Source organism: Carya illinoinensis, chromosome 4, assembly GCF_018687715.1.
Source record: "Carya illinoinensis cultivar Pawnee chromosome 4, C.illinoinensisPawnee_v1, whole genome shotgun sequence".
Lineage (NCBI taxonomy): Eukaryota > Viridiplantae > Streptophyta > Magnoliopsida > Fagales > Juglandaceae > Carya > Carya illinoinensis.
In genome coordinates this window covers 17,430,196-17,450,246 of record NC_056755.1, presented here as the reverse complement: position 1 = coordinate 17,450,246, position 20,051 = coordinate 17,430,196, and the positions used below count along the sequence as shown (strand labels likewise).

Below are 20,051 nucleotides of genomic sequence, written 5' to 3'. Positions count from 1 at the left end.
ATATATTATATACTATATTATATACAAGTAGTATATATAACATAGTACTAGTAGTATATTATATCTATAATATATTTACTATATAATATATTATACTATATTATATAGTTATTATATATAGATAACATACTATATAATACTTATACTATATTATAGACTATAGTATAGATAATATATTATATAATACTTATACTATATTATCTAATAACTATATTACTTTAATATAGTTATTAGATATACTATATTAAAGTATACTATACTAGGATAATATACAATTTTTCCTATATAATATATTATAATATACTTGTTATAACTATAATATATAATATACTTATTATATTATAGTTATAATATAATATATATTTTATATTATTAGTTAATATAAAGTTATAATATATATATATATAGTACGTTCTTATATAATACTTATGTTATATATATTATAATTGGTACAAGTTATATATTAATTAATATTGTATAATTTATAATTTAATATATAAATATATTATGAGGAATATACTAAATTCTAATATGTAAATAATAATATTTACGTTCGAACCTTCATGTGAAACGTTCAGACGTTATAATAAATTCGGAGGGAAATTTTCCGCTGAAACCAAATTTGCACAGTACGTTCTAACGTACTATATAAACGTTTGAATGTTATTGACGAATACGTAGGATAGAGAATTATCTGTGCGAACGTACTGTATAAATCCTGGGCGAGATAATATTATGTTCGAATGTTACTGCTTAAACGTTCGCACGTAAAATGAAACGTTTGAACGTTCATTAATGAACGTCTGAACGTTAATTGCATAACAAGCAGAAAATAAAACTTTCACGCACGGGAAATCAGATTCATTTCTGCTTTCCTTCTTGCCTGTTAGAGTGAGAGACAGAGAGAGTTTTAGAGAGGGAGCTGGGAAGTTGAAAGGTTTGGAGAGATAGAGAGAGTTTTAGAGAGAGGAAGAGAAGAAGTGGAGGGTTATAGTGAGAGAGAGTTTGCAAAGGTATAGTTTTAAGCATTAAGGTAAAAACAATTTCTCATTTTTTATTTGTAATTTACATGATAATTATCAATGTTTTGTTTCATATATATTTAACTAACTAGTATTGTGTATTTTTTGAAGGATCATTTGTTGTGAATTGTTGAAAAGTTGTGATTTTTGAAGAATAATTTATTTAAAGCACAAGGTATATATACTAAACTCTATTGTTACATTTTATTGTGGATTTAATTTGTAATATGGATTGTGTTGTTTGGATGAATTAAAATGAAAAATTATTGTTATTGAATATGTTTATTTTTAATGTGATAATGTTTTAGTATAGTGTATGTTTTTGAATAATAATTATTTGTAAATTTATGTGTTAATATATAGTAATTTGTTGTGATAAAAGAATATATATAACAATCTTCAATAAAAAATAAATAGTGTGATTATTTGTGTAAAAATAAAAATAAATAGTATATAATTTATAATAACGATAATTATAAATTATAATATTACGATTAAAACTATTATCTATATAATTAGTTAAATAACTAATATAATAAATTATCATATATTAATAAGTGTCAATTATAAGGCATAACTATATAGTATATATAAAAATTCGTATTACTAAAATTATAATATAAATAAGTATTATAAAATAATAATTCCTAAAAATCTAATAGCTCAATAATCCTAAATATTTTATCTAATAATATATAGTATAGTGTTATTAGTATCAATCAATAATAATAATTATCATGTAATGTATAGTATTAAAAAAGGATTAATAAGAAATAGATAAGTAATTATAATAATAATTACTTATTTAATAATAAAAATTATTATTAAATTATAATAATTTTGGCAATAATAGTAATAATTATATAATAATTGATAACAATTAAGTGTTATCAATATATAGTATAACTAGTATTTATAATCTAATTTACTATATATTATATTAAATACGAAATAAATATATAAAAATTGTTATTTTATGCTATATAATAACAAATAAAATATAAGTGTTATCAGTAACTTATAATAGTAATTATAAGATATTTTATAGTAGTGTTATATATTATATAGCTGATAATAAGTATAATTTGTTATTAGGAATTATATAAGTCTACAAATAATTTCTAAGTGTTATCAATCATTAATAATATAAATATTATTAGTACATTGGGATAATTCAAACAATGTGCGCTAATTTATTTGTAGACTTTTTTGTTAGATATTGTATAACATTGCATAAATAACCTTAGGCCCGTTTGAGAATTAGTGTACATTTAGGTGTACATTAATTCCTGAATTGTCCAGTGTAGACAGTTTGAGATTATATTATCTGTATTGCACATAAACGTTATTCCTACTTTGAACGTTTAGTATGAAATTTCGGTGTCTTCCTCATTTGTTCTTTGGGTATACTGTTCTGAGGGTCATAATCCCTATATGTGAACATGTATACTTGGAGAACTATGGGGAAGTGCTGCCGAAATTTTTACTAACGTTCAAAGTAGTAGAGTGACGGGACTTGTACAATATGGAAAATATAATCTCGAATGGGATAGGACCAACTACCTTGAGAAAGAGTACTTTGAACATGATGTATCATGACATGCATGTGTATTTAACTTTTCCATATATTACTAAAAAATTAGATGTTTTTAGAAATGGATAAAAGTTGGATGCCTTTACGCGATAGACTTGGAAAAGATTACATACCCTATGGGCGTGGAGTAAGGGCCTTCATTGAATTTGCAAAGGCCTCTGCTGATAGTCGTGATTACATTAAGTATCCATGTCGAGGTTGTAAAAATTTGTGTATGATAGGATTGGATGAAGCTGAAAGTCATATATTTGTGAACGGTATGGATTTGGAGTATACTCGATGGGTACTGTATGATGAGCCGTATGCTGAATCAGCGGATGACTTATTCAGTCAACGGGAAAATTTGCGGCACGTGGATGATGATTATGAGCGAGATGATATGGAGAAGATGTTGAGTGACATTGGAACTGAGATGTTTATGGATGAGGTTGACGAAAATGGCTCAAGTGGGCGACGGAATGATTCAGATAATTTTCTAGAAATGTGGGAAGATGCAAAGCGTAAGCTTTATCCAGATTGTACAAAACATTCTAAAATGTCGTTTATTGTGCGGTTGCTTCACATAAAATCATTGTGTGGAATGTCAACCAAAGCAATTAACATGGTATCAGACTTATTTAACAAAGTGCTTCCCGAAGGATCTGCATTGCCGAAGAACTTTTATGAAGCGAAACAGTTGAGAAATGGATTAGGGTTTGAGTATAAGTCCATACATGCGTGTAAGAATGATTGTGTTTTATTTTGGAATGAGAACGAGGAGAAACAAGCATGTCTTGTATGCGGAGAGTCGAGGTGGAAGGATAAGAAAAGCGTGCTGGTTAAAGTATTGCAATATTTCCCATTGAAATCCCGGTTGCAAAGATTATACATGTGTAAGAAAATAGCTCACGATATGAAGTGACACAAAGAGAAAAGAGTTCAAAATGATGGATTTATGAGGCACCCTGCTGACTCACTTGCGTGGCAATCTTTTGATAATCAATATCCAGAGTTTGGGATAGAAGCAAGGAACGTGCATCTCGGACTCACAACTGATGGATTCAACCCTTTTGGAAATATTAGTACAAGTTATAGCACTTGGCCTGTAGTGTTGATTCCGTACAATCTTCCACCATGAAGGCACCCAACTTTTTTTTAACTTTGCTTATCCCTGGCTCGAGATCACCTGGGAATGACATTGACGTATATTTGCAGCCGTTGATTGAAGAGTTGAAAGAGTTATGGGAAGCAGGCGTCAGAACTTATGATGCATCCACATCAACAACTTTTCAGATGCATGCTGCGGTAATGTGGAGGATAAATGACTTTCCGGCATATGGGAATCTTTCCAGCTGGAGTACTAAAGGAAAGTTAGCGTGTCCGATGTGTAATAAAGAAACTACTAATGAGTGGTTAAAATATTCTCAAAAGTTGTGTTTCATAGGTCATCGACGTTATCTACCAATAAATCATGCATGGAGAACAGAATCCGCTAAGTTTGATGGACGAGTAGAAGATAGAATTGCCCCAAATGAGTTGTCTGGGGAAGAGATCCTGGAACAATTGGTACATGTGGCAGCGAACAATTTTGGCAAAGGTCGGGGAAAGAACAAGAGAAAACAAGGCGTAGCAGAATTGAATTGGACAAAGCGTAGTATTTATTTTGAGTTGCCGTATTGGTTGTCCTGCATGTTGCGACATAGTTTAGATGTAATGCATATTGAGAAGAATATTTGTGATAATATACTAGGTACATTGATGAGCATCAATAAAAAGATGAAAGATACGATTAAGACAATGAAAGATCTTGAGAGAATGGGAATTAAACATAATTTGCATTTACGAGTGGAAGGTGAGAGGGTGGTCATGCCGCATGCATGTTTTACAATGACAAGGGAGGAGATGATGGATTTCTGCAAATGGTTGCAAGGTGTGAAGTTGCCAGATGGTTATGCTTCAAATATCAGTAGATGCGTAAGCCATGATGACTGAAAAATTGGTGGATTGAAAAGTTATGACTGTCACGTATTTTTGCAGAAGTTATTACCGGTGGGAATTCGTGGGAAGCTAACATCTGCTGTACGTGTTGTCATAACTGAACCGTGTATGTTTTTTAAGGATTTGTGTGCTCGGGTAGTGAAGCGAGATATGCTGCAGAAACTGGAAGAAGACATTGCTACTATACTATGTAAATTTGAGCAAATCTTTCCACCGTCATTTTTTGATGTCATGGTCCATTTAGCAATACATTTACCCCAGGAGATCATGTTGGATGGACCGGTACAGTTCCGTTGGATGTATCCAGTTGAAAGATATTTAGGTCGACTGAAGCGCACTGTTGGGAATAAAGCTAGAGCTGAGGGTTCAATAGCAAAGGCCTATATACACGATGAATAGTTAACATTTTGCTCTTTATATCTTCATGGTGTTGAGACACAATTTATTCGTCAAGAACGAAATGCTGATCTTGCTGCTCCGCCTCCTCGTGAGCTATCAGTGTTTTCTCAGAATGTACGACCTTTGGGTGCACAAACGGGTTACGATTTACTTGATACAAAGTTGGGTAAAGTTCGGTGGTACGTACTAAATAATTGTCAGGAGATTGATCACTATCTCAGGTATGTCGTTGTACAAGGTTTAAATAATTCTAAAGATTATGTACAACTTTAACTATTGTTATGTAAAATAATATGATAACTTATACTATACAATGAGCACATGGACAAACTTAAGATGGAAGGCGTCGAGGATATAATGGCAAGACACGAGTCAGAATTTTCTGGATGGTTTGAACAACGTGTATGAACTAAACTCTATAATATATGTTACATGATGAAAGTTTTAACTCTAGCTAATATTTAATAAATGACATTATTTAAATTGTTAGATATTGGAACAACGTGCTCGTGATCCCGGATTAGTCTCTTTTGAATTGTATGCATTGACCCGTGGTCCATGAAACAGAGCACTTCGATACACTGCATGCACAGTTCGAGGTTATAGATTCCATACTCTGGACCGTGAACGTAATAGAAAAACTCAAAACTGTGGTGTCTTGGTCGAGGGGAGTCATGGAACAGATGATATTGATTATTATGGTGTCATTCGTGATATTATCGGATTGAAATATCTGGGTGGGTCTATAACATATGTCTTTAAATGTGATTGGTGGGATCTAGGCGGTGGTCGGGATTCGATATATAGGGATAATCATTTTACGAGTGTCAATACTGCATCTAAATGGTACGAAGATGATCCATTCATCCTGGCTTGTCAAGCTACTCAAATCTATTACTTGATTGATCCAATGAAAAGTGCTGATGAAGATAGTGGAGAGATAACTTGGCGAGTTGTACAAAAATTTGTCCCTCGAAATATATATAAAGTAGGAACGAGTGCAGATTACGATAATAGTGGAGATGAAGATGACACTCCAAATGTAGAGGCCTACCAGGAAGATGGAGGAGGGGGTATTAACTTATTTGTTGACCTCGGTGCACTCGAGTTGCTCCCCTTATGTAGAGATGACGTCCCACTCATCCATCTCGACCCGTCTTCATTAAATTATCACTCAATTGAAGAAAGTGAGAAAAGTACAGAAGAAGAAGACGAACAAGAATCCGGGGGGGAAGTGGATAAGGATGACGAAGAAGAGCTTGATGATGACGACGAAGATGTTATACAGAGAGATTTTGAAACAAACATGGAAAATACATTCGAAGATGAAGACTAAAAGTACTAAAAAGTTTATTCATATACAACCATTATAGAATTTTATAATAAATATAAATTTATTCTAATAATATTTTTTTGTTATATATAATCATTTCCAAGTATGCCGCCAAAAAGACAAAGGAGAAATGTGCCTCCTCCACCGAGTCCAAGTCCTGAACCCATTGAGGACTCCCCACCTGAGAAGTCCGTTCCCGAAGATGAAGTTAACATTACAGAGAACGATGCACAGTCGACACATACCGGTAAGGAATGTTTACATTAATACTATATATAATCAAGATGTTTGTTTCAATAAATAATATATATAACCTTCAAAATTATACTATCATCTATTAGTTGATGAACAATTAGCTCGTCGCGGTCGTGGCTATACACCCGGCATCTCACTTGAGAAAAATCTAAGGCATGGTAAATTGAAAATCACAATTCCTGATAATTCCACTAGAGGAGTGAATGATAGTGCAGCAGCGCTTTCCTCCTATATTGGCATAGTAGTTCGAGCTTACGCTCCATTTTATGTGCGCTCCTGGAGAGATGTGCCGAATAAGATTAAGGAACACATTTGGAGTCGTGTACTTGTGAGTTTACTTATTATATCATTTTTTTCACCTACATTAGTTTATCGTATTTTTAACGTAATTAATTTATAATTAGGATGAATTTGACCTCGACTTTGGTCGTAGCGAGGATTTGAGAACTGTGAATGAGTTAATGGCTACACTATTCTAACATCACAAGGGACGATGTCACGACCATTTCAAGAAATTTGCGACGTTTGAAGAGGCTGCACAGTCCCCTTTCCAGCAGATGAAATTAGACGACTGGATGAAGTGTTGTGATCTTTTTGCCTCTCCAGAATATCAGGTATTCTAGATTTATTTTTTATAATTATTTACATTTATATTGTTGTTTATATTATATGTATGTACATATATTACAATTAACAGTGAGAATTATTTTTGTAGCACTTAAGTTCTACAAATGCAAATAATAGATCTGCTCTGACTATTCACCATCGTGCTGGTTCAAGATCATTCTATCGTCTTGCTGAAAAAATGGTAATTAATAAACGCAATAATTCATATTTTTTCTTATTATTCTTTTATATAAGTACTAACACTGTCTTTTTCAAATTGCTAATGTCGTTTTCTTAGAAACGTGATGATCCTGAAAACTTTTCCCTCATTCATGTTTATGCTGCTGCTCACACTAATGAGTATAGTGAGTGGATGGATCTTGCAGCTACAATTAATTATGTAAGCGGTGTTCCTTTTGTTAAATAAATTATGTAACATGTGATTAAATTATTTTTTATTTGTATTTCTTTTAATATGTTACTTATTGTGTGTTTTGATCTTTCAAACTGCAGGAAAAAATGATGGAGATGCAGTCAGCTTCTGGGGATTCCTCTCCTAGTGACTTGGACATTTTTTCACAGGTGCTTGGACCCAACTCTAGTATGGCAAGAGGTTTGGGACGATCTTTCAAGCATTTCGGTTCATCTTCCTCAACCTCATCGACATCACAAATTAATAATCTTACCAAAGATTTAGAAACTGCACGACGCGAGAATGAGTATATGAGGTCTAGACAGCAAGAGTTGGAGTCTCTCTTAGAGCGACAATCTCATTTAGAGACGCGTTTGCAGGACCAACAAAGAGACCAGGAGGAAAGAATCCGTAGTGAGGTCTAAGAGCAAGTGCAGCGGGAGATGATGCTGCAAATGGAGCGTGTTATGTCATTGCAACAGAATCGTGCTGGGCGAGGAAAGAAAAAGAAATGAATTTTATTTTTGTATTACGTTTTTAACATCAATTTGAAAACAGTTTCAAACAATATTAGTTGTGAAATATGTACTGTAATATGAAACAATTGGTTTGTTTATTAAGTGGATGAGTTTAGCATTTCTGATATGTACGTTCGAATGTAAATAAAATACGTTTCAACAGTATTACATGTTCAAAAATACGTTCGAACGTAATATAGTAACAAAACGTTCGAACATTTAAACCCAAGTTAAAAAACGTTCGAATGTCAAAAAAGTTTAACGTTACAAAAATCCGAACGTACATTTTACGTTCGAACTCTACTCTCTTAACATTCGAATTAACGTTCGAACGTTATGATACAAACGTTCGGACATTATTTCCTTTTCGTTGGATTCGTGATTCGAACGTAACGTTCGCACGTATAAATGTTCGAACGTTTACATTATACGTCCGAACTATAATCAACAAACGTTACCTTTTCTCGTTCGGATGTCAGCTCATCTTTTTTACGTTCGAACGTATAATTTTAAATTCGAACGTTATTTTCTGTGACAAATTCTAACCGTCACAGAAAATAATACGTTCGAACGTTATTTCAAACGGCACATCCCCAACCGTCACTAAAAATATTTTTAGTGACGCTTGTATAGTAAACTGTGACCAAATATAATCCGCGACGCACATTACGTGACAGTGATGGTGACGGTCAGAAACCGTCACCAAATATATTTCGTGACCTTTTTTCCATTTCTTGTGACAGTTTCATCTTTCACTAAAACCTATTTTTGTTGTAGTGACTTGACTATATATGATAGTAATACTTTAATGCTTACATATATTAGTAATTAGACTATAAGTCTATTTATATTATAGTATAAGTGTATTATTTTATAATAAGTAAAAATTACTACTATATATTTAATTTGACTATATAAGTTTTAGACTTTTTATATATGAGTATATATTATCATAAATATATAATAATGCATATTTTCATAACATATGTGTACTAATATTGGAGTCGGAGGTATAAGTCGAAGTCGAAGTCAAAGTCGAAGTCGATGAGAAAATAGTTCCGACTCCAATTCCGTTTTATCATAACGCTGAGTCTGACGTTACAAAGTTGATACCGGAATCAGATTTTTGATTTTTGCACTGCCCTAATGTTTTTATCCACTTTGCTGTCTTGCATGCGGTGATAAATCACCACAAGGCATCCATCCAATGAATTACACATGCTTACTTTGTTCGGTTGTACAGATATTAACAGGTGTGTAATTTGTATATCATTATTGTAGCGCCAGTTAGGAATATTCTGTCTTACGTACGTATATTTAGCAAGCAAGCTGCTGGCCTACAACGTTTCTAGTTGCATCTGTCTGGACAAGAAGATTCATTTTATATAGGGAAAGATTTTTAAAACAGAATTTGAGAGTCGAGGCAACCTATATTTTAGGACGCCCATGTAGAATTAATTGTCCAGAGTTGTACAAGTTGAAAACTAATGAAGTCTCTTTATGCGTGTGTCTGTGTGCATGCACCTCACACGTATATATGTTCATTATTTAATGTATTCATTGATGGCTTTGACGTGGGTTACAAGTAATTGCGTGCACTAATGACTACAAACTAAGACACCGATATTGGCAGAAATAATATTAAAAGTTTCCATTTGACAGAGTCAAACACCAAAAATGAAAATAGGAAAAGAAAAAACGACCAAGAATATTAATTTTAATATTATGTGGCTGTTACTCTTCATGATCTTCAGACCTTCCGCCCCCAAATATGCGAGCACACCCATACTGCATGCTACGGTACCAAAACTGCGACAATGATCAAAAGCGGATACTCTTTATTTGAGAGAGCCTCTAGGACTTTCCGCAATCACCCTACGCTCTCTAAGCTTCTTCTTGTCTCCACTGTCAGGTCTTAAAACTTTTAGTATACTATTCATGATCATGATGTTTAATTTGTTTTCTTGTAAGTTTTTTCAATCTTTTTCTCATATCAATGGGATGAAGGATTGTGTTTATTACATTCTTATCATCGTTACCATGTTGTCGTTGTCTTTATTGTTATTGTGCTTCTCATGCTGTTGCTGTTGTTGGTGACAATTTTTGCTGATTCTATATCTTAATCGTGATGATCATCTGTGTTATATGTCTATATATATATATAGAGAGAGATCATAGATATTGGTCGATTTTGTCCTTTTGATTAAGAAAGAGTGAAGCTTTTTGAATAATGCATAAACTAATTAATTTAGAGTTGTCTGTGATCACCTGGATTAATCTAGTGGCATCTTCGGATGGCAGACCATATAATGGGGACAAGCATATCCACAGTAGTAGTGATGAAGGCAAGAAAAAGAAGGTGGTTGTGCTTGGAACTGGCTGCGCAGGAACCAGTTTTCTGAGGAATTTGAGTAACCCCTCGTATGATGTTCATGTGGTGTCCCCTCGGAATTATTTTGTCTTCTCTCCTTTATTGCCTATTCTTACTTGTGGCACAGTTGAAGCCCGCAGCATTATTGATCCCATTCGCACTATTTTACTCACAAGGTAATCTTAATTCACAAATCAGATTATATGAACATGCTTGCAGCTACATGTTTTCCTCGTGTTTTTTATCAGACTTTCTTTTATATATATATATATATTTCGATAATATTCAGTGCTCAAAGCAGCACGCTTATGTATGATCCAGAGAAGAAGAAAAACTATCATGCATGCCAACTTCATCTTCCAGATTCATAAATGAAGAGACTTTAGACTACTCAATTCTTTTAATATTCTCTCACACGGCTGCAGAAAAGCTATGATGTCCACTTCGAAGAAGCTAATTGTTACAAGATTGATCCAGAGAAAAAGAAAGTCTATTGTAAATCTAGTAAGAACACAAATGTGCGGGGTGAGAAGGATGAATTTGCTTTAGACTACGACTACCTGGTGATAGCCATGGGAGCTCGTGTAAACACATTCAACACCCCCGGGGTTGTGGAGTACGCCCACTTCTTGAAGGTAATTTGCGTTACATAAAAGTTCTTCTAAATCTGCTGTTATAACGAAAACAATTTGTGTTGTCTTTTTCTCTTTAGGAAGTAGAAGATGCTCAGAGAATCCGTAAATCAGTGCTTGATAGTTTTGAAAGGGCAAGCCTTCCTAGTCTAAGTGAAGAAGAGAGGAAGAGGATTCTGCATTTTGTAGTGGTCGGAGGTGGTCCTGCAGGTGTGGAGTTTGCTGCAGAGTTTCATGACTTCTTCCACGAAGATTTACTCAAGTTATACCCTCACATCAAAGACTACGTGAAAATCACACTCATCGAAGCAGCAGATCATATTTTAAACACGTATGGCACTGTTTAAACATGTTTAAGCATGTTTGATTATGTTGTCATGTTTTCAGATGCCGCTAATGTTACTGCAGGTATGACAACAAAATTACTGCTTTTGCTGAAGAGAAGTTCCAAAGAGATGGTATTCACGTGAAAACAGGATCAATGGTTGTTCAAGTTACTGATACAGAGATCTCTGCTAAAGAAAGAAAAACTGGTGAAGTTTCAAATACACCTTATGGAATGGTTGTCTGGGCAACTGGCAATGGGACCCGCCCCGAAATCATGGCTTTCATGAAGCAGATTGGTCAGGTAAACGACACTAGTTTCAACCAAAGCGTTCTGCATGGTAACTGTGTGAGATCCACTAAAACTTTCTCAAATTTATGTTCATTTGAGGACAGGCTAACAGGCATGCTTTAGCTACTGATGAATGGCTGAGGGTGGGACGATGTGAGAATGTCTATGCCTTGGGTGACTGTGCTACAGTGAATCAACGCCAAGTCATGGTATGGTATCGACATTAATATGCATTTTTGCGATATCATTTCCGGTTTAAACACAGGTTTTCATGAATTAATGGCTTATTATCCACAGAGAGAAGACGTGTGTTTATCTTAAGTTGATTCTATTAGTTATAATTTTCTGTTTCACAGATTTTTTTTTTAATTTTATTTTATCAGGAAGATATTGCCTTCATATTCAATAAGGCAGACAAGAATAAATCCGGTACTCTAAATCTGAAGGACTTTCAAGAAATTGTTGATGACATCCTGGAGAGGTACCCTCAAGTGAAGCTTCATCTTAAGAGAAGAAAAATGAGAAACTTTTCTGCCTTACTGAAGAATTCTCAAGAGAGTGCCCAAAACCAGGCCATTGAAATTGAAAACTTTAAATCAGCTCTTTCTGAAGTGGATTCTCAGATAATAAATCTTCCGGCAACAGCTCAGGTACGGGATTAAATTCCTTTGCATTTGACCTCTGACTAATACTTACTTTTTACCTTCTTGTGTGCTTGGTGTATTCTAGGTAGCAGGTCAACAAGGAGAATATCTTGCTGACTGTTTCAATCGCATGGAGGAATGTGAAAAGTATCCTGAAGGTCCTCTCAGGTTTAGGGGATCTGGACGCCATCAGTTTCATCCCTTTAGGTACAAGATTTACTAAACAGCATCTCTGTATCTAATTACGCAATGAGTAGTGAACATAATCTCCTTGCTGTGTTAACTCTTTTTATGGTTTTAATTTAAGGTACAATAACTTAGGGAAATTCGCCCCACTGGGAGGAAAACAAGTAGCAATTCAATCTCCTGGAGATTGGGTCTGGATTGGTCGTAGCACTCGGTGGATCTGGTATTCAGTATATACCAGGTAAATTAATTGATACAGATTTCAGCTCAGTTGTTAGTGTTACCATGATTTCTCTGTCTGATGTTTCTCTCAACATACTGCAGCAAGCTAGCCAGTTGGAGGGCAAGGACTTCAGTGATATCTGACTGGGTAAAGCGATTCATATTTGGAAGGGACTCGAGCCGAATCCGAGACTAGAAGGGAGCATATGCTACAATAGAACATCTTTTCAAACATATAGTTCCTATAATAGAGACAGATGAATGCATATTTTGTTCAGAATTTGTTTAGGTTCAAAGTTTCTTCTGCATCTGTCAATTTGGCTTTTGAGCTTAACAGTATTTCAACGCGAGTTGTGCGTGCTCTAAGTTTTATCAGTATCAATTCAATTTCAAAACATATTTAAGAGTCACTAAATGATTAGTTTTTCTATAATAGGATCACGTAAGCTTTGTTTTTTCATTAAAACCATTTAAGGGCCACAAAATGAGTAGTTTTACACTTACAAACTTGAGATGCTTCTGAATCTGTCAATTTGGCTTTTGAGCCTAACAGTATTTCAACGCGAGTTGTGCGTGCTCCAAGTTTTATCAGTATCAATTCAATTTCAAAACATATTTAAGAGTCACAAAATGATTAGTTTTTCTATAATAGGATCACGTAAGCTTTGTTTTTTCATTAAAACCATTTAAGGGCCACAAAATGAGTAGTTTTACACTTACAAACTTGAGATGCTTCTGTACATGAACAAAGTTAAATTGGCCAAGACAGGATGTAATCTTGGAGTTTTTAAGAATGTCCAATTCCACTAATCATGTATTACTGAGAGGGTATGATAGATGCGTCTCAATTAGTGTCTGCAACTAAGTTTTATCAGCATCAATTCAATTTCAATTGCCTTCAAATGCCATTTTAGTCCTGGATGATATTGGACTCTCCCTCTGCGTGTGCATAAATTACAAATGTGAAAGTTACATACCTACACGAATACAAGAAGCATTTTATGAATATGCTTGTCTTATTTCAACCAGAATAACTAGCAAACAAACCATCTTGACTAACACCACAAGAAGGAAAAGATTTTTTAATCATCATTATCATGAGTAGAGAATACACAGAACATATTCATAAGTAATCAGGCTCAGAGCAGCAAGTGCAGAATGGTTGTTTGCAAGTCATAAGACAACTGTGTAAGGAGGAACTCCCCCAGATAGCTACGGATGCTTCATGAATATCAAAAGCGCGGAAATATGATGTCTTTACTTCCCATAGAATCGATATTATGGATGTAAACCTTATTGCAAGTTCAAGGAATGAGAGTGATCAAGAATTTTAAATAGCAGAATGATGTATCCTAGACCAGTAAGGGCTACACTGGGGTGTGACAAGATCCTCTCACCTCCAGGATTCCTAGGTGGGTGAAATATTCACAAAAAGGGTAACAGAAGGTGTGGTTTCTTCTCTCTTTCATTTTTCATTCAACAATTTTTCAAGGTCTATACTACTCATGCGGTGGTTTTTTTTATTGGCACTGGGAGTTCGACAACTAAGTCCCGACTAATCTTGGGGGTGCACATGCTCTCAGCAAGGAGTTTCCTGCAAATGCACATACAAGATTACATGACTTCAGACCCAACCCCTTATTTAGATATCAAAATGAAGAATCTTAATAAGTAGTTCAAAGAGTTTATTCTGAATCAAGGCATACGAAGATGCAAAAATCCTAAAACAATCTTCACTTTCTCATCCCACATAGCTTCACCTTTTTTCTTCTTCCTCTGCAGTAAGCTGCTGATGAAATTGTATATATTGTTTACAATTCATCAAGAGCCACTCGACCCAGGAGAGGACATGTGAGATCTGATAATAAAGTGCCTGTTCCATAAAAACCATCTCAGGAGGACTAGAGACATAACAAATCGCTAAGCTAAGTTGCCAACATGAAACTACAGGAACCCTTCCCAAATGACTAAAGCCCAATATCGTTACATCACGTGAAACAAATTAAGTGATTCAAAACAGAGGGAAGAAGTTCCAGTGTGATTTTCTTTATAACTACAGAAAGCCAACTGGATGGTTCTCATTTATAACTACAGAAAGGTAACATTACCTTCTGAAGCATATGAAATATCAAATAGGAAACCACTCATTTTCATTAACTCAAAGCACGTATTTCATCAAGCAAGAGAAAAGCTTAGTTCATTATTGCATAAGCGATCAAGAAAACTCTAAACTATAGACTTACATACAACCTATCCATAGAAAACATTAGCTTGCTTACCCCATAACAAGAGTTATGGCTCACAAAATAAAGCCATAATGATGAAAGAACAATCACCTTGCTTTCCTCTTATCCAATTAATTCTTCTTCTGCATCTCCCTCAAAATTCAAAGCCTGACAAACTGAAGGCTCCGCCCCCTCAGCATTGCAAAAGTACGACCTTCTCCCAATCAATTCAGCCACTCTTTTGGCTGGTCCCGAGTCTCTCGGAGTGTCCTTCACACACCGGACTGTCCGAATTTTCGGAAGCACTTCCCCCATCTCAGCAATTGACTCTAAAGACTCATCTTCCTCACCCTTGTACACCAGTACCTCACTCGGAGCCTCCCAAAGTTTCTTCAACCGACTCTCCGTTCCTTGATTCCCATGTAATTTTCCCACCGATGAAGTGCGCCTTCGGTCACACCTGTTACCATGCTCATTATCATCCTCCGGTAGAGACCGCTTCCTCCCATCGCTCAGTCTCGAATTCCCATTTGTCTGATTGGACATCTGGGTATATCGGCTCGCCACCACCCTACCAGACTTCAATGGTTTCTTTGCCGTCAGCGACTTTTCTCCATCCTTGAACAACTTCTTTGGCTGAATTGATGCGAGAAACCGATCTTCTTTCTTGACAGGCCTTTTAGACCCGACTGTGGTTGCTGCCTGCTTTGGAGCTTGAAACTTCGATAAAGTTTTCCGCGATTTCGGGCTAACACTCAGACTCTTACCCCTTTCTTTTGCCTCTTTCAACTCATCAATGTCTTGAAGCTTCCAAAAGCATGATTTCCGACGACTCTGAATCGGTTGGACCGGCGTGATTTCAGGCTTACCTGGCTGTCGAGGTCTGGCTCCGGCGAATATCTCCGCGGGACCCAAACTTACACCCCTACGGTTAATCTTTGGCTTCGCGCTAGAGATTAAAGGTTCTTCAATCTTTCTGTTCAAATCAGAATTATCCACACCCTGTTTCGGCTCCATAAACTTGGCCGGAACAATCCTTCCCCGCCTTTCAACTGTACTCATCGCATTCCGCTCGGCCTTTTCGAATCGAAGCGCTTCGAGTCTCAATGATAACTGACTAATCTCCTTTTCAATACTCTCGATCTCCGAATCAATTACTTTATCCTCACGGACTCTTTTGTTTTCCTCTATTGCTTTGTACCGCTTCTTTGGAACCGCCGGAGTTTCAAGAAGAATCTTCAATGGCAAGTTCCTATTCGGGAGAAGTGGCTTAATGGGTACCGAAGATAAAGGGGATTTTACCACCAAAGGGATCAGATTTTCTTTGCCGCAATCGGATTCAAGAGACTCAGACCGGTTCACGGCGTCAATATCAGACCAAGAGACTTTAACGTGGTCCGATTCAAAAGATTCTTCGTTATCAAAAGCAGCATTGTTCCATATCTGGAGCTCCGGGGCGTTAATGGCATCTGGGTATTGTAGAGTACTCATTTTTGCTTGCTGGGGCTGAAATTCTTGGGGACCAATGGGGGTTTAGAGCAAGAGAGATTGAGTTTTAGGGAGCGTTTTGGCTTGTATTAGTGGGTGGTTCCGCTGGGTTAACCAATTTCTTTTGTATTTTGAGATTTTTTGACCGTTGCTCAAAAATAAGAGGAGATTTTATGACCGTTAGAGCCTAGAGTGGGGGAGTTGAGACGTTAGTGGCTTCGGAGGTGCAATATTAGCCGTTGGATGTTAAAACCGCCCCTATAGACGCTCCGGTTGGGAAAATGTAAAATGGGCTATGGGGTCCCATGTGGAGCGTCTCGATGTTCGCCCGCCTGGTAAATTTGGGCCAGTTTCGGGTCTACGTTTGGCGATCCCAATGGCAAGATTGGTTGAAAATAATAACTAACAACTTCATTTTTATCAGTGTTTATTTCTCATTTTTCTTTTTAGATTATTTGGTTGAGCAAGAAAGCTGTTAAAATGGGAATGAAAATATTATTCATACTTACAATTTTACTTATATAGTGTGCTGACATCTCAGCTATTGAAATTGTGAAGATTTTGAAATTTTAAATTGTAAATTCTAATAAAAAATAAATAAAAACTGATAAAATAGAACGAACAAATACTCACACTATATAATATTATATGTAAAATTATTCATACATATGACACTTCTTTACTAGATTCACGTCAAAATGATCAACGGTAAGATCAAACATTAATTTTCGACATTATAGAAATAACAAAACGGTCAAATAAAAAAAATGATCCTTGTAACTTTGTTTTTGAAAAGATTAATTTCTATTAATTAATGTTGAGATTTTATTTATGTTTTCAACTTTGATAATCGTGAGTTTCTTTTTATTATTACAACATTTGTAATCCATACGTCACATCAACACTAATAATTGAATATCGCATACATATAAATAAATAAATAAAGTATAAAAAATTTAAAAATTAAAAAAATGTGAAACGTCTAGTTTGCAAGATAGAAGAGCGAAATGGATCGGGCGACCCATGTGATGCCTGGGAGCTACCAGAATACTTGAGCGTGATCTAAGCAATAGGTGTTGCTTGGTTATGTCCAGTTGCGCTTGGATCGCAAGATCGACGCACATCATGCTTTGCTCGAACAGCTCTATGCAATGCTTAAATACTGCCTAGGCATTGTCTAGGTGGTTTGCTTAGTGCTTGGGTGAATTCAAACATTTATACCAAGCCAACTCGCTCCAGTTTAGAAAGAGAAGTTCTAACTTCTTTATAAGAAAAACAAATATCTTCGTTCAGTTTTGCTGGGAGGAAGGTGTGAGTCTCGACTCCACCTTTCTCTCCATCTCGCTTTCCTTTTTCGTTCCTTTTTCGCTACCTATATGTAAATATATTTATATGGTAGTATTTTTCCACCAGTTTGGATTTTCTCATATTTGTAGCTTTCTGGACATGAACAGTCGACACGCACTCCACCAAGATGTTCGCCTCTTGCCGATTCACTGGAACGACGCGGAACCGCGCCCAAAATGTTGGTGTGTCCCTCACATGCGGCTTGTTTCTGTGCGTGAACCTCACGCGCCGCCACGCTCCGACAGATCCACCGGCTACACGCACCATACTAGCAGACTCGCCATCCTCTGATCCTTCAGATCGACTTGACCTCTCCTCATTTCCACTGGCACTTGGTCCTCACGCGCCACTCTAGAGGCGCGGGTTGGCTTTTCGGCCACTACATATCTGCCATTTCGATACTAGTCTATCCAAGTTATTGCTTTTCCTAACCGATGATATTGTGAAAAAGACTAAAGATCTCACCAACAAATACTTCAAGACTTTCAACTACATTGCTTCCGCTTGTTCTGCTTCCGGTGGTGGCTTACCTTTAAAATGTATTTTAAGACGATACCCTCTTTGTAGGGTTTGGGTAGAGACTAAGAAATTAGTCTCAAAACCCTTTTTTTTTTTTCTTTTTTTCCACCTCGTTTGCATTGTGGTTGTTGCTTTGAAGAATTTATTGGAGAACCCCACCCTCTCTAACTTATAACATCTTTTACTTTAATGAAATATGATTGCTTAGAAAAAAACAATAATAATAATCAGACATTTTTCTTCATTTTGTTGCGATGAGTAAAGGAGTATGTCGACTTCAAAAATGGCAAACAAAGTTGTAATGGACATGTCCCACTATTGGTCGTGATTGTTAACTTGTAAATCATTACGTAGCGGCATGGTATGCCCGTGACATCTCTGATTCTTAAGTCATCAAAAAGTAAGAGATAATAATTCGAGAATGCTCACTCAAATGATTTGAGTGTTACTTGTTGCTCCTATATATAGACGTGGAGAATATTAGATGAATACTATAAATTGATCAACTTTGCACAATACTTGGCCATTAGAAAACTTATCCATGATGTATCAGAATTATCTAATCGCCACATCATCCATATTCATGAGTTGAGGTTTATCCCCCCTAATAATCAGGGTGGCTAGGGCCTATGTTAGACCACACAACTCCTTTGAATAGTTATCCTTTATGGATAAAGTTTGGGCCAGAACAATATTAACTCCTCCAATTACCTTACTAATTTTTTTCGCATGTAAGCATTAGAAATTCACCAATGAAGGATCTATCAATATCTTACTTTACTCAACCAAGGACATTTAAGACCCTGGACTACCCCACTAGGGGTTTTAAACCTATGGACTACCTCGCCGGCCCATTTATTAATTTGCTCGTCGTTTACCCTTACCAAGATGTAAGAATTTTAAACTTGAGAGACGTGCATATGTTACCTAGTAACCATCTCCACGTTCTCTTTCAATCACATCATTTAGTCAAGTAATGATGATCTGCTATTTAAAGAGATACTAGCATCAGACAATACTTTACCTAATAACTTCTATGAAGCAAAAAAGTTAAAACGAGGACTTAGATTTGATTATAACGTAATACATGCATGTAAGAATGATTGCATATTATTTTGGCGAAAGAATGAGCAATTGAACGAGTGTCCTGTATGCCACGAATCAAAATGGACATATGAGAAGTAGAATGTGCAGCAAAAGGTCGTATGCCACTTTTCATTAATACCTAGATTACAACGATTATTTATGTCACGTGCAACGGCTGTAGACATGACATGACACTCATCATCTAGAGTTAGAGACGAGGATGTTTTGTCACATCCTGCGAACTCCCAGGTGTGGAAGGAATTGGATTAAGAACACCTATGGTTTGCTGAAGAACAGCGTAATGTGCGACTTGGGTCGGCTATGGATGGATTTAATCCGTTTGGGAACATGAGTACTAGTCATAGTACTTAGCCACTTGTACTTATGCTGTATATTCTACCACTATGAAAGTGTATGAAAGATTCATATTTCATGATGAGTTTGCTCATTCCAAGTCCGAGATCACCGGGAAATGATATAAATATATACTTACAACTATTGATTGCAAAATTGAAAGATTTGTAGGAGAATGAAGTTGTCACATTTGATTTATCAACATACAAGTCGTTCAAGATGCATGTTGCCTTGTTATGGACAAT

At 35.8% G+C, this 20,051-nt stretch overlaps 2 protein-coding genes across 7 annotated transcripts; one reads left to right on the top strand and one right to left on the bottom strand.

Annotated features, from left to right (window-relative positions):
• The first annotated feature begins 9,854 nt into the window (after positions 1–9,854).
• On the top strand, positions 9,855–13,184 carry LOC122307962 (external alternative NAD(P)H-ubiquinone oxidoreductase B2, mitochondrial-like). The gene is made up of 10 exons (XM_043121097.1): positions 9,855–10,023; positions 10,371–10,659; positions 10,911–11,122; positions 11,200–11,450; positions 11,528–11,747; positions 11,840–11,944; positions 12,119–12,385; positions 12,465–12,586; positions 12,687–12,806; positions 12,890–13,184. The coding sequence occupies exons 1-10, from the start codon at positions 9,934–9,936 to the stop codon at positions 12,981–12,983; spliced, it is 1,770 nt and encodes a 589-aa protein (XP_042977031.1). The 5' UTR covers positions 9,855–9,933; the 3' UTR covers positions 12,984–13,184.
• A 286-nt stretch (positions 13,185–13,470) lies between these two features.
• LOC122307961 lies at positions 13,471–16,650 on the bottom strand. Of its 6 annotated transcripts, XR_006241871.1 has the most exons (3): positions 15,067–16,650; positions 14,548–14,660; positions 13,785–14,381 (listed from the first exon to the last, which is right to left on the bottom strand). XR_006241871.1 is itself a non-coding variant. In XM_043121094.1 (2 exons), exon 1 carries the CDS (start codon positions 16,501–16,503, stop codon positions 15,136–15,138), a length of 1,368 nt encoding a protein of 455 aa, XP_042977028.1. In that variant the 5' UTR covers positions 16,504–16,650; the 3' UTR covers positions 13,471–13,764; positions 15,124–15,135. The 6 variants fall into 6 exon arrangements, 3 of the variants coding, with proteins under 3 accessions (XP_042977028.1, XP_042977030.1, XP_042977027.1); XM_043121094.1 differs by lacking the exons at positions 13,785–14,381; positions 14,548–14,660 and adding an exon at positions 13,471–13,764 and having other exon boundaries at positions 15,124–16,650; XM_043121096.1 differs by lacking the exons at positions 13,785–14,381; positions 14,548–14,660 and adding an exon at positions 13,471–13,726 and having other exon boundaries at positions 15,124–16,650.
• Between the last annotated feature and the right edge of the window lie 3,401 nt (positions 16,651–20,051).

What these genes read in the sequence shown, in the direction of transcription:
- LOC122307962 (XM_043121097.1), top strand. Translation starts at nt 9,934, where the DNA reads ATGATCAAAAGCGGATACTCTTTATTTGAGAGAGCCTCTAGGACTTTC. An exon ending in TCATGAAGCAGATTGGTCAG is followed by an intron (nt 11,748 to 11,839) that starts GTAAACGACACT and finishes ATTTGAGGACAG; the next exon opens with GCTAACAGGCATGCTTTAGC. An exon ending in CATCAGTTTCATCCCTTTAG is followed by an intron (nt 12,587 to 12,686) that starts GTACAAGATTTA and finishes TTTTAATTTAAG; the next exon opens with GTACAATAACTTAGGGAAAT.
- LOC122307961 (XM_043121094.1), bottom strand. Translation starts at nt 16,503, where the DNA reads ATGAGTACTCTACAATACCCAGATGCCATTAACGCCCCGGAGCTCCAG.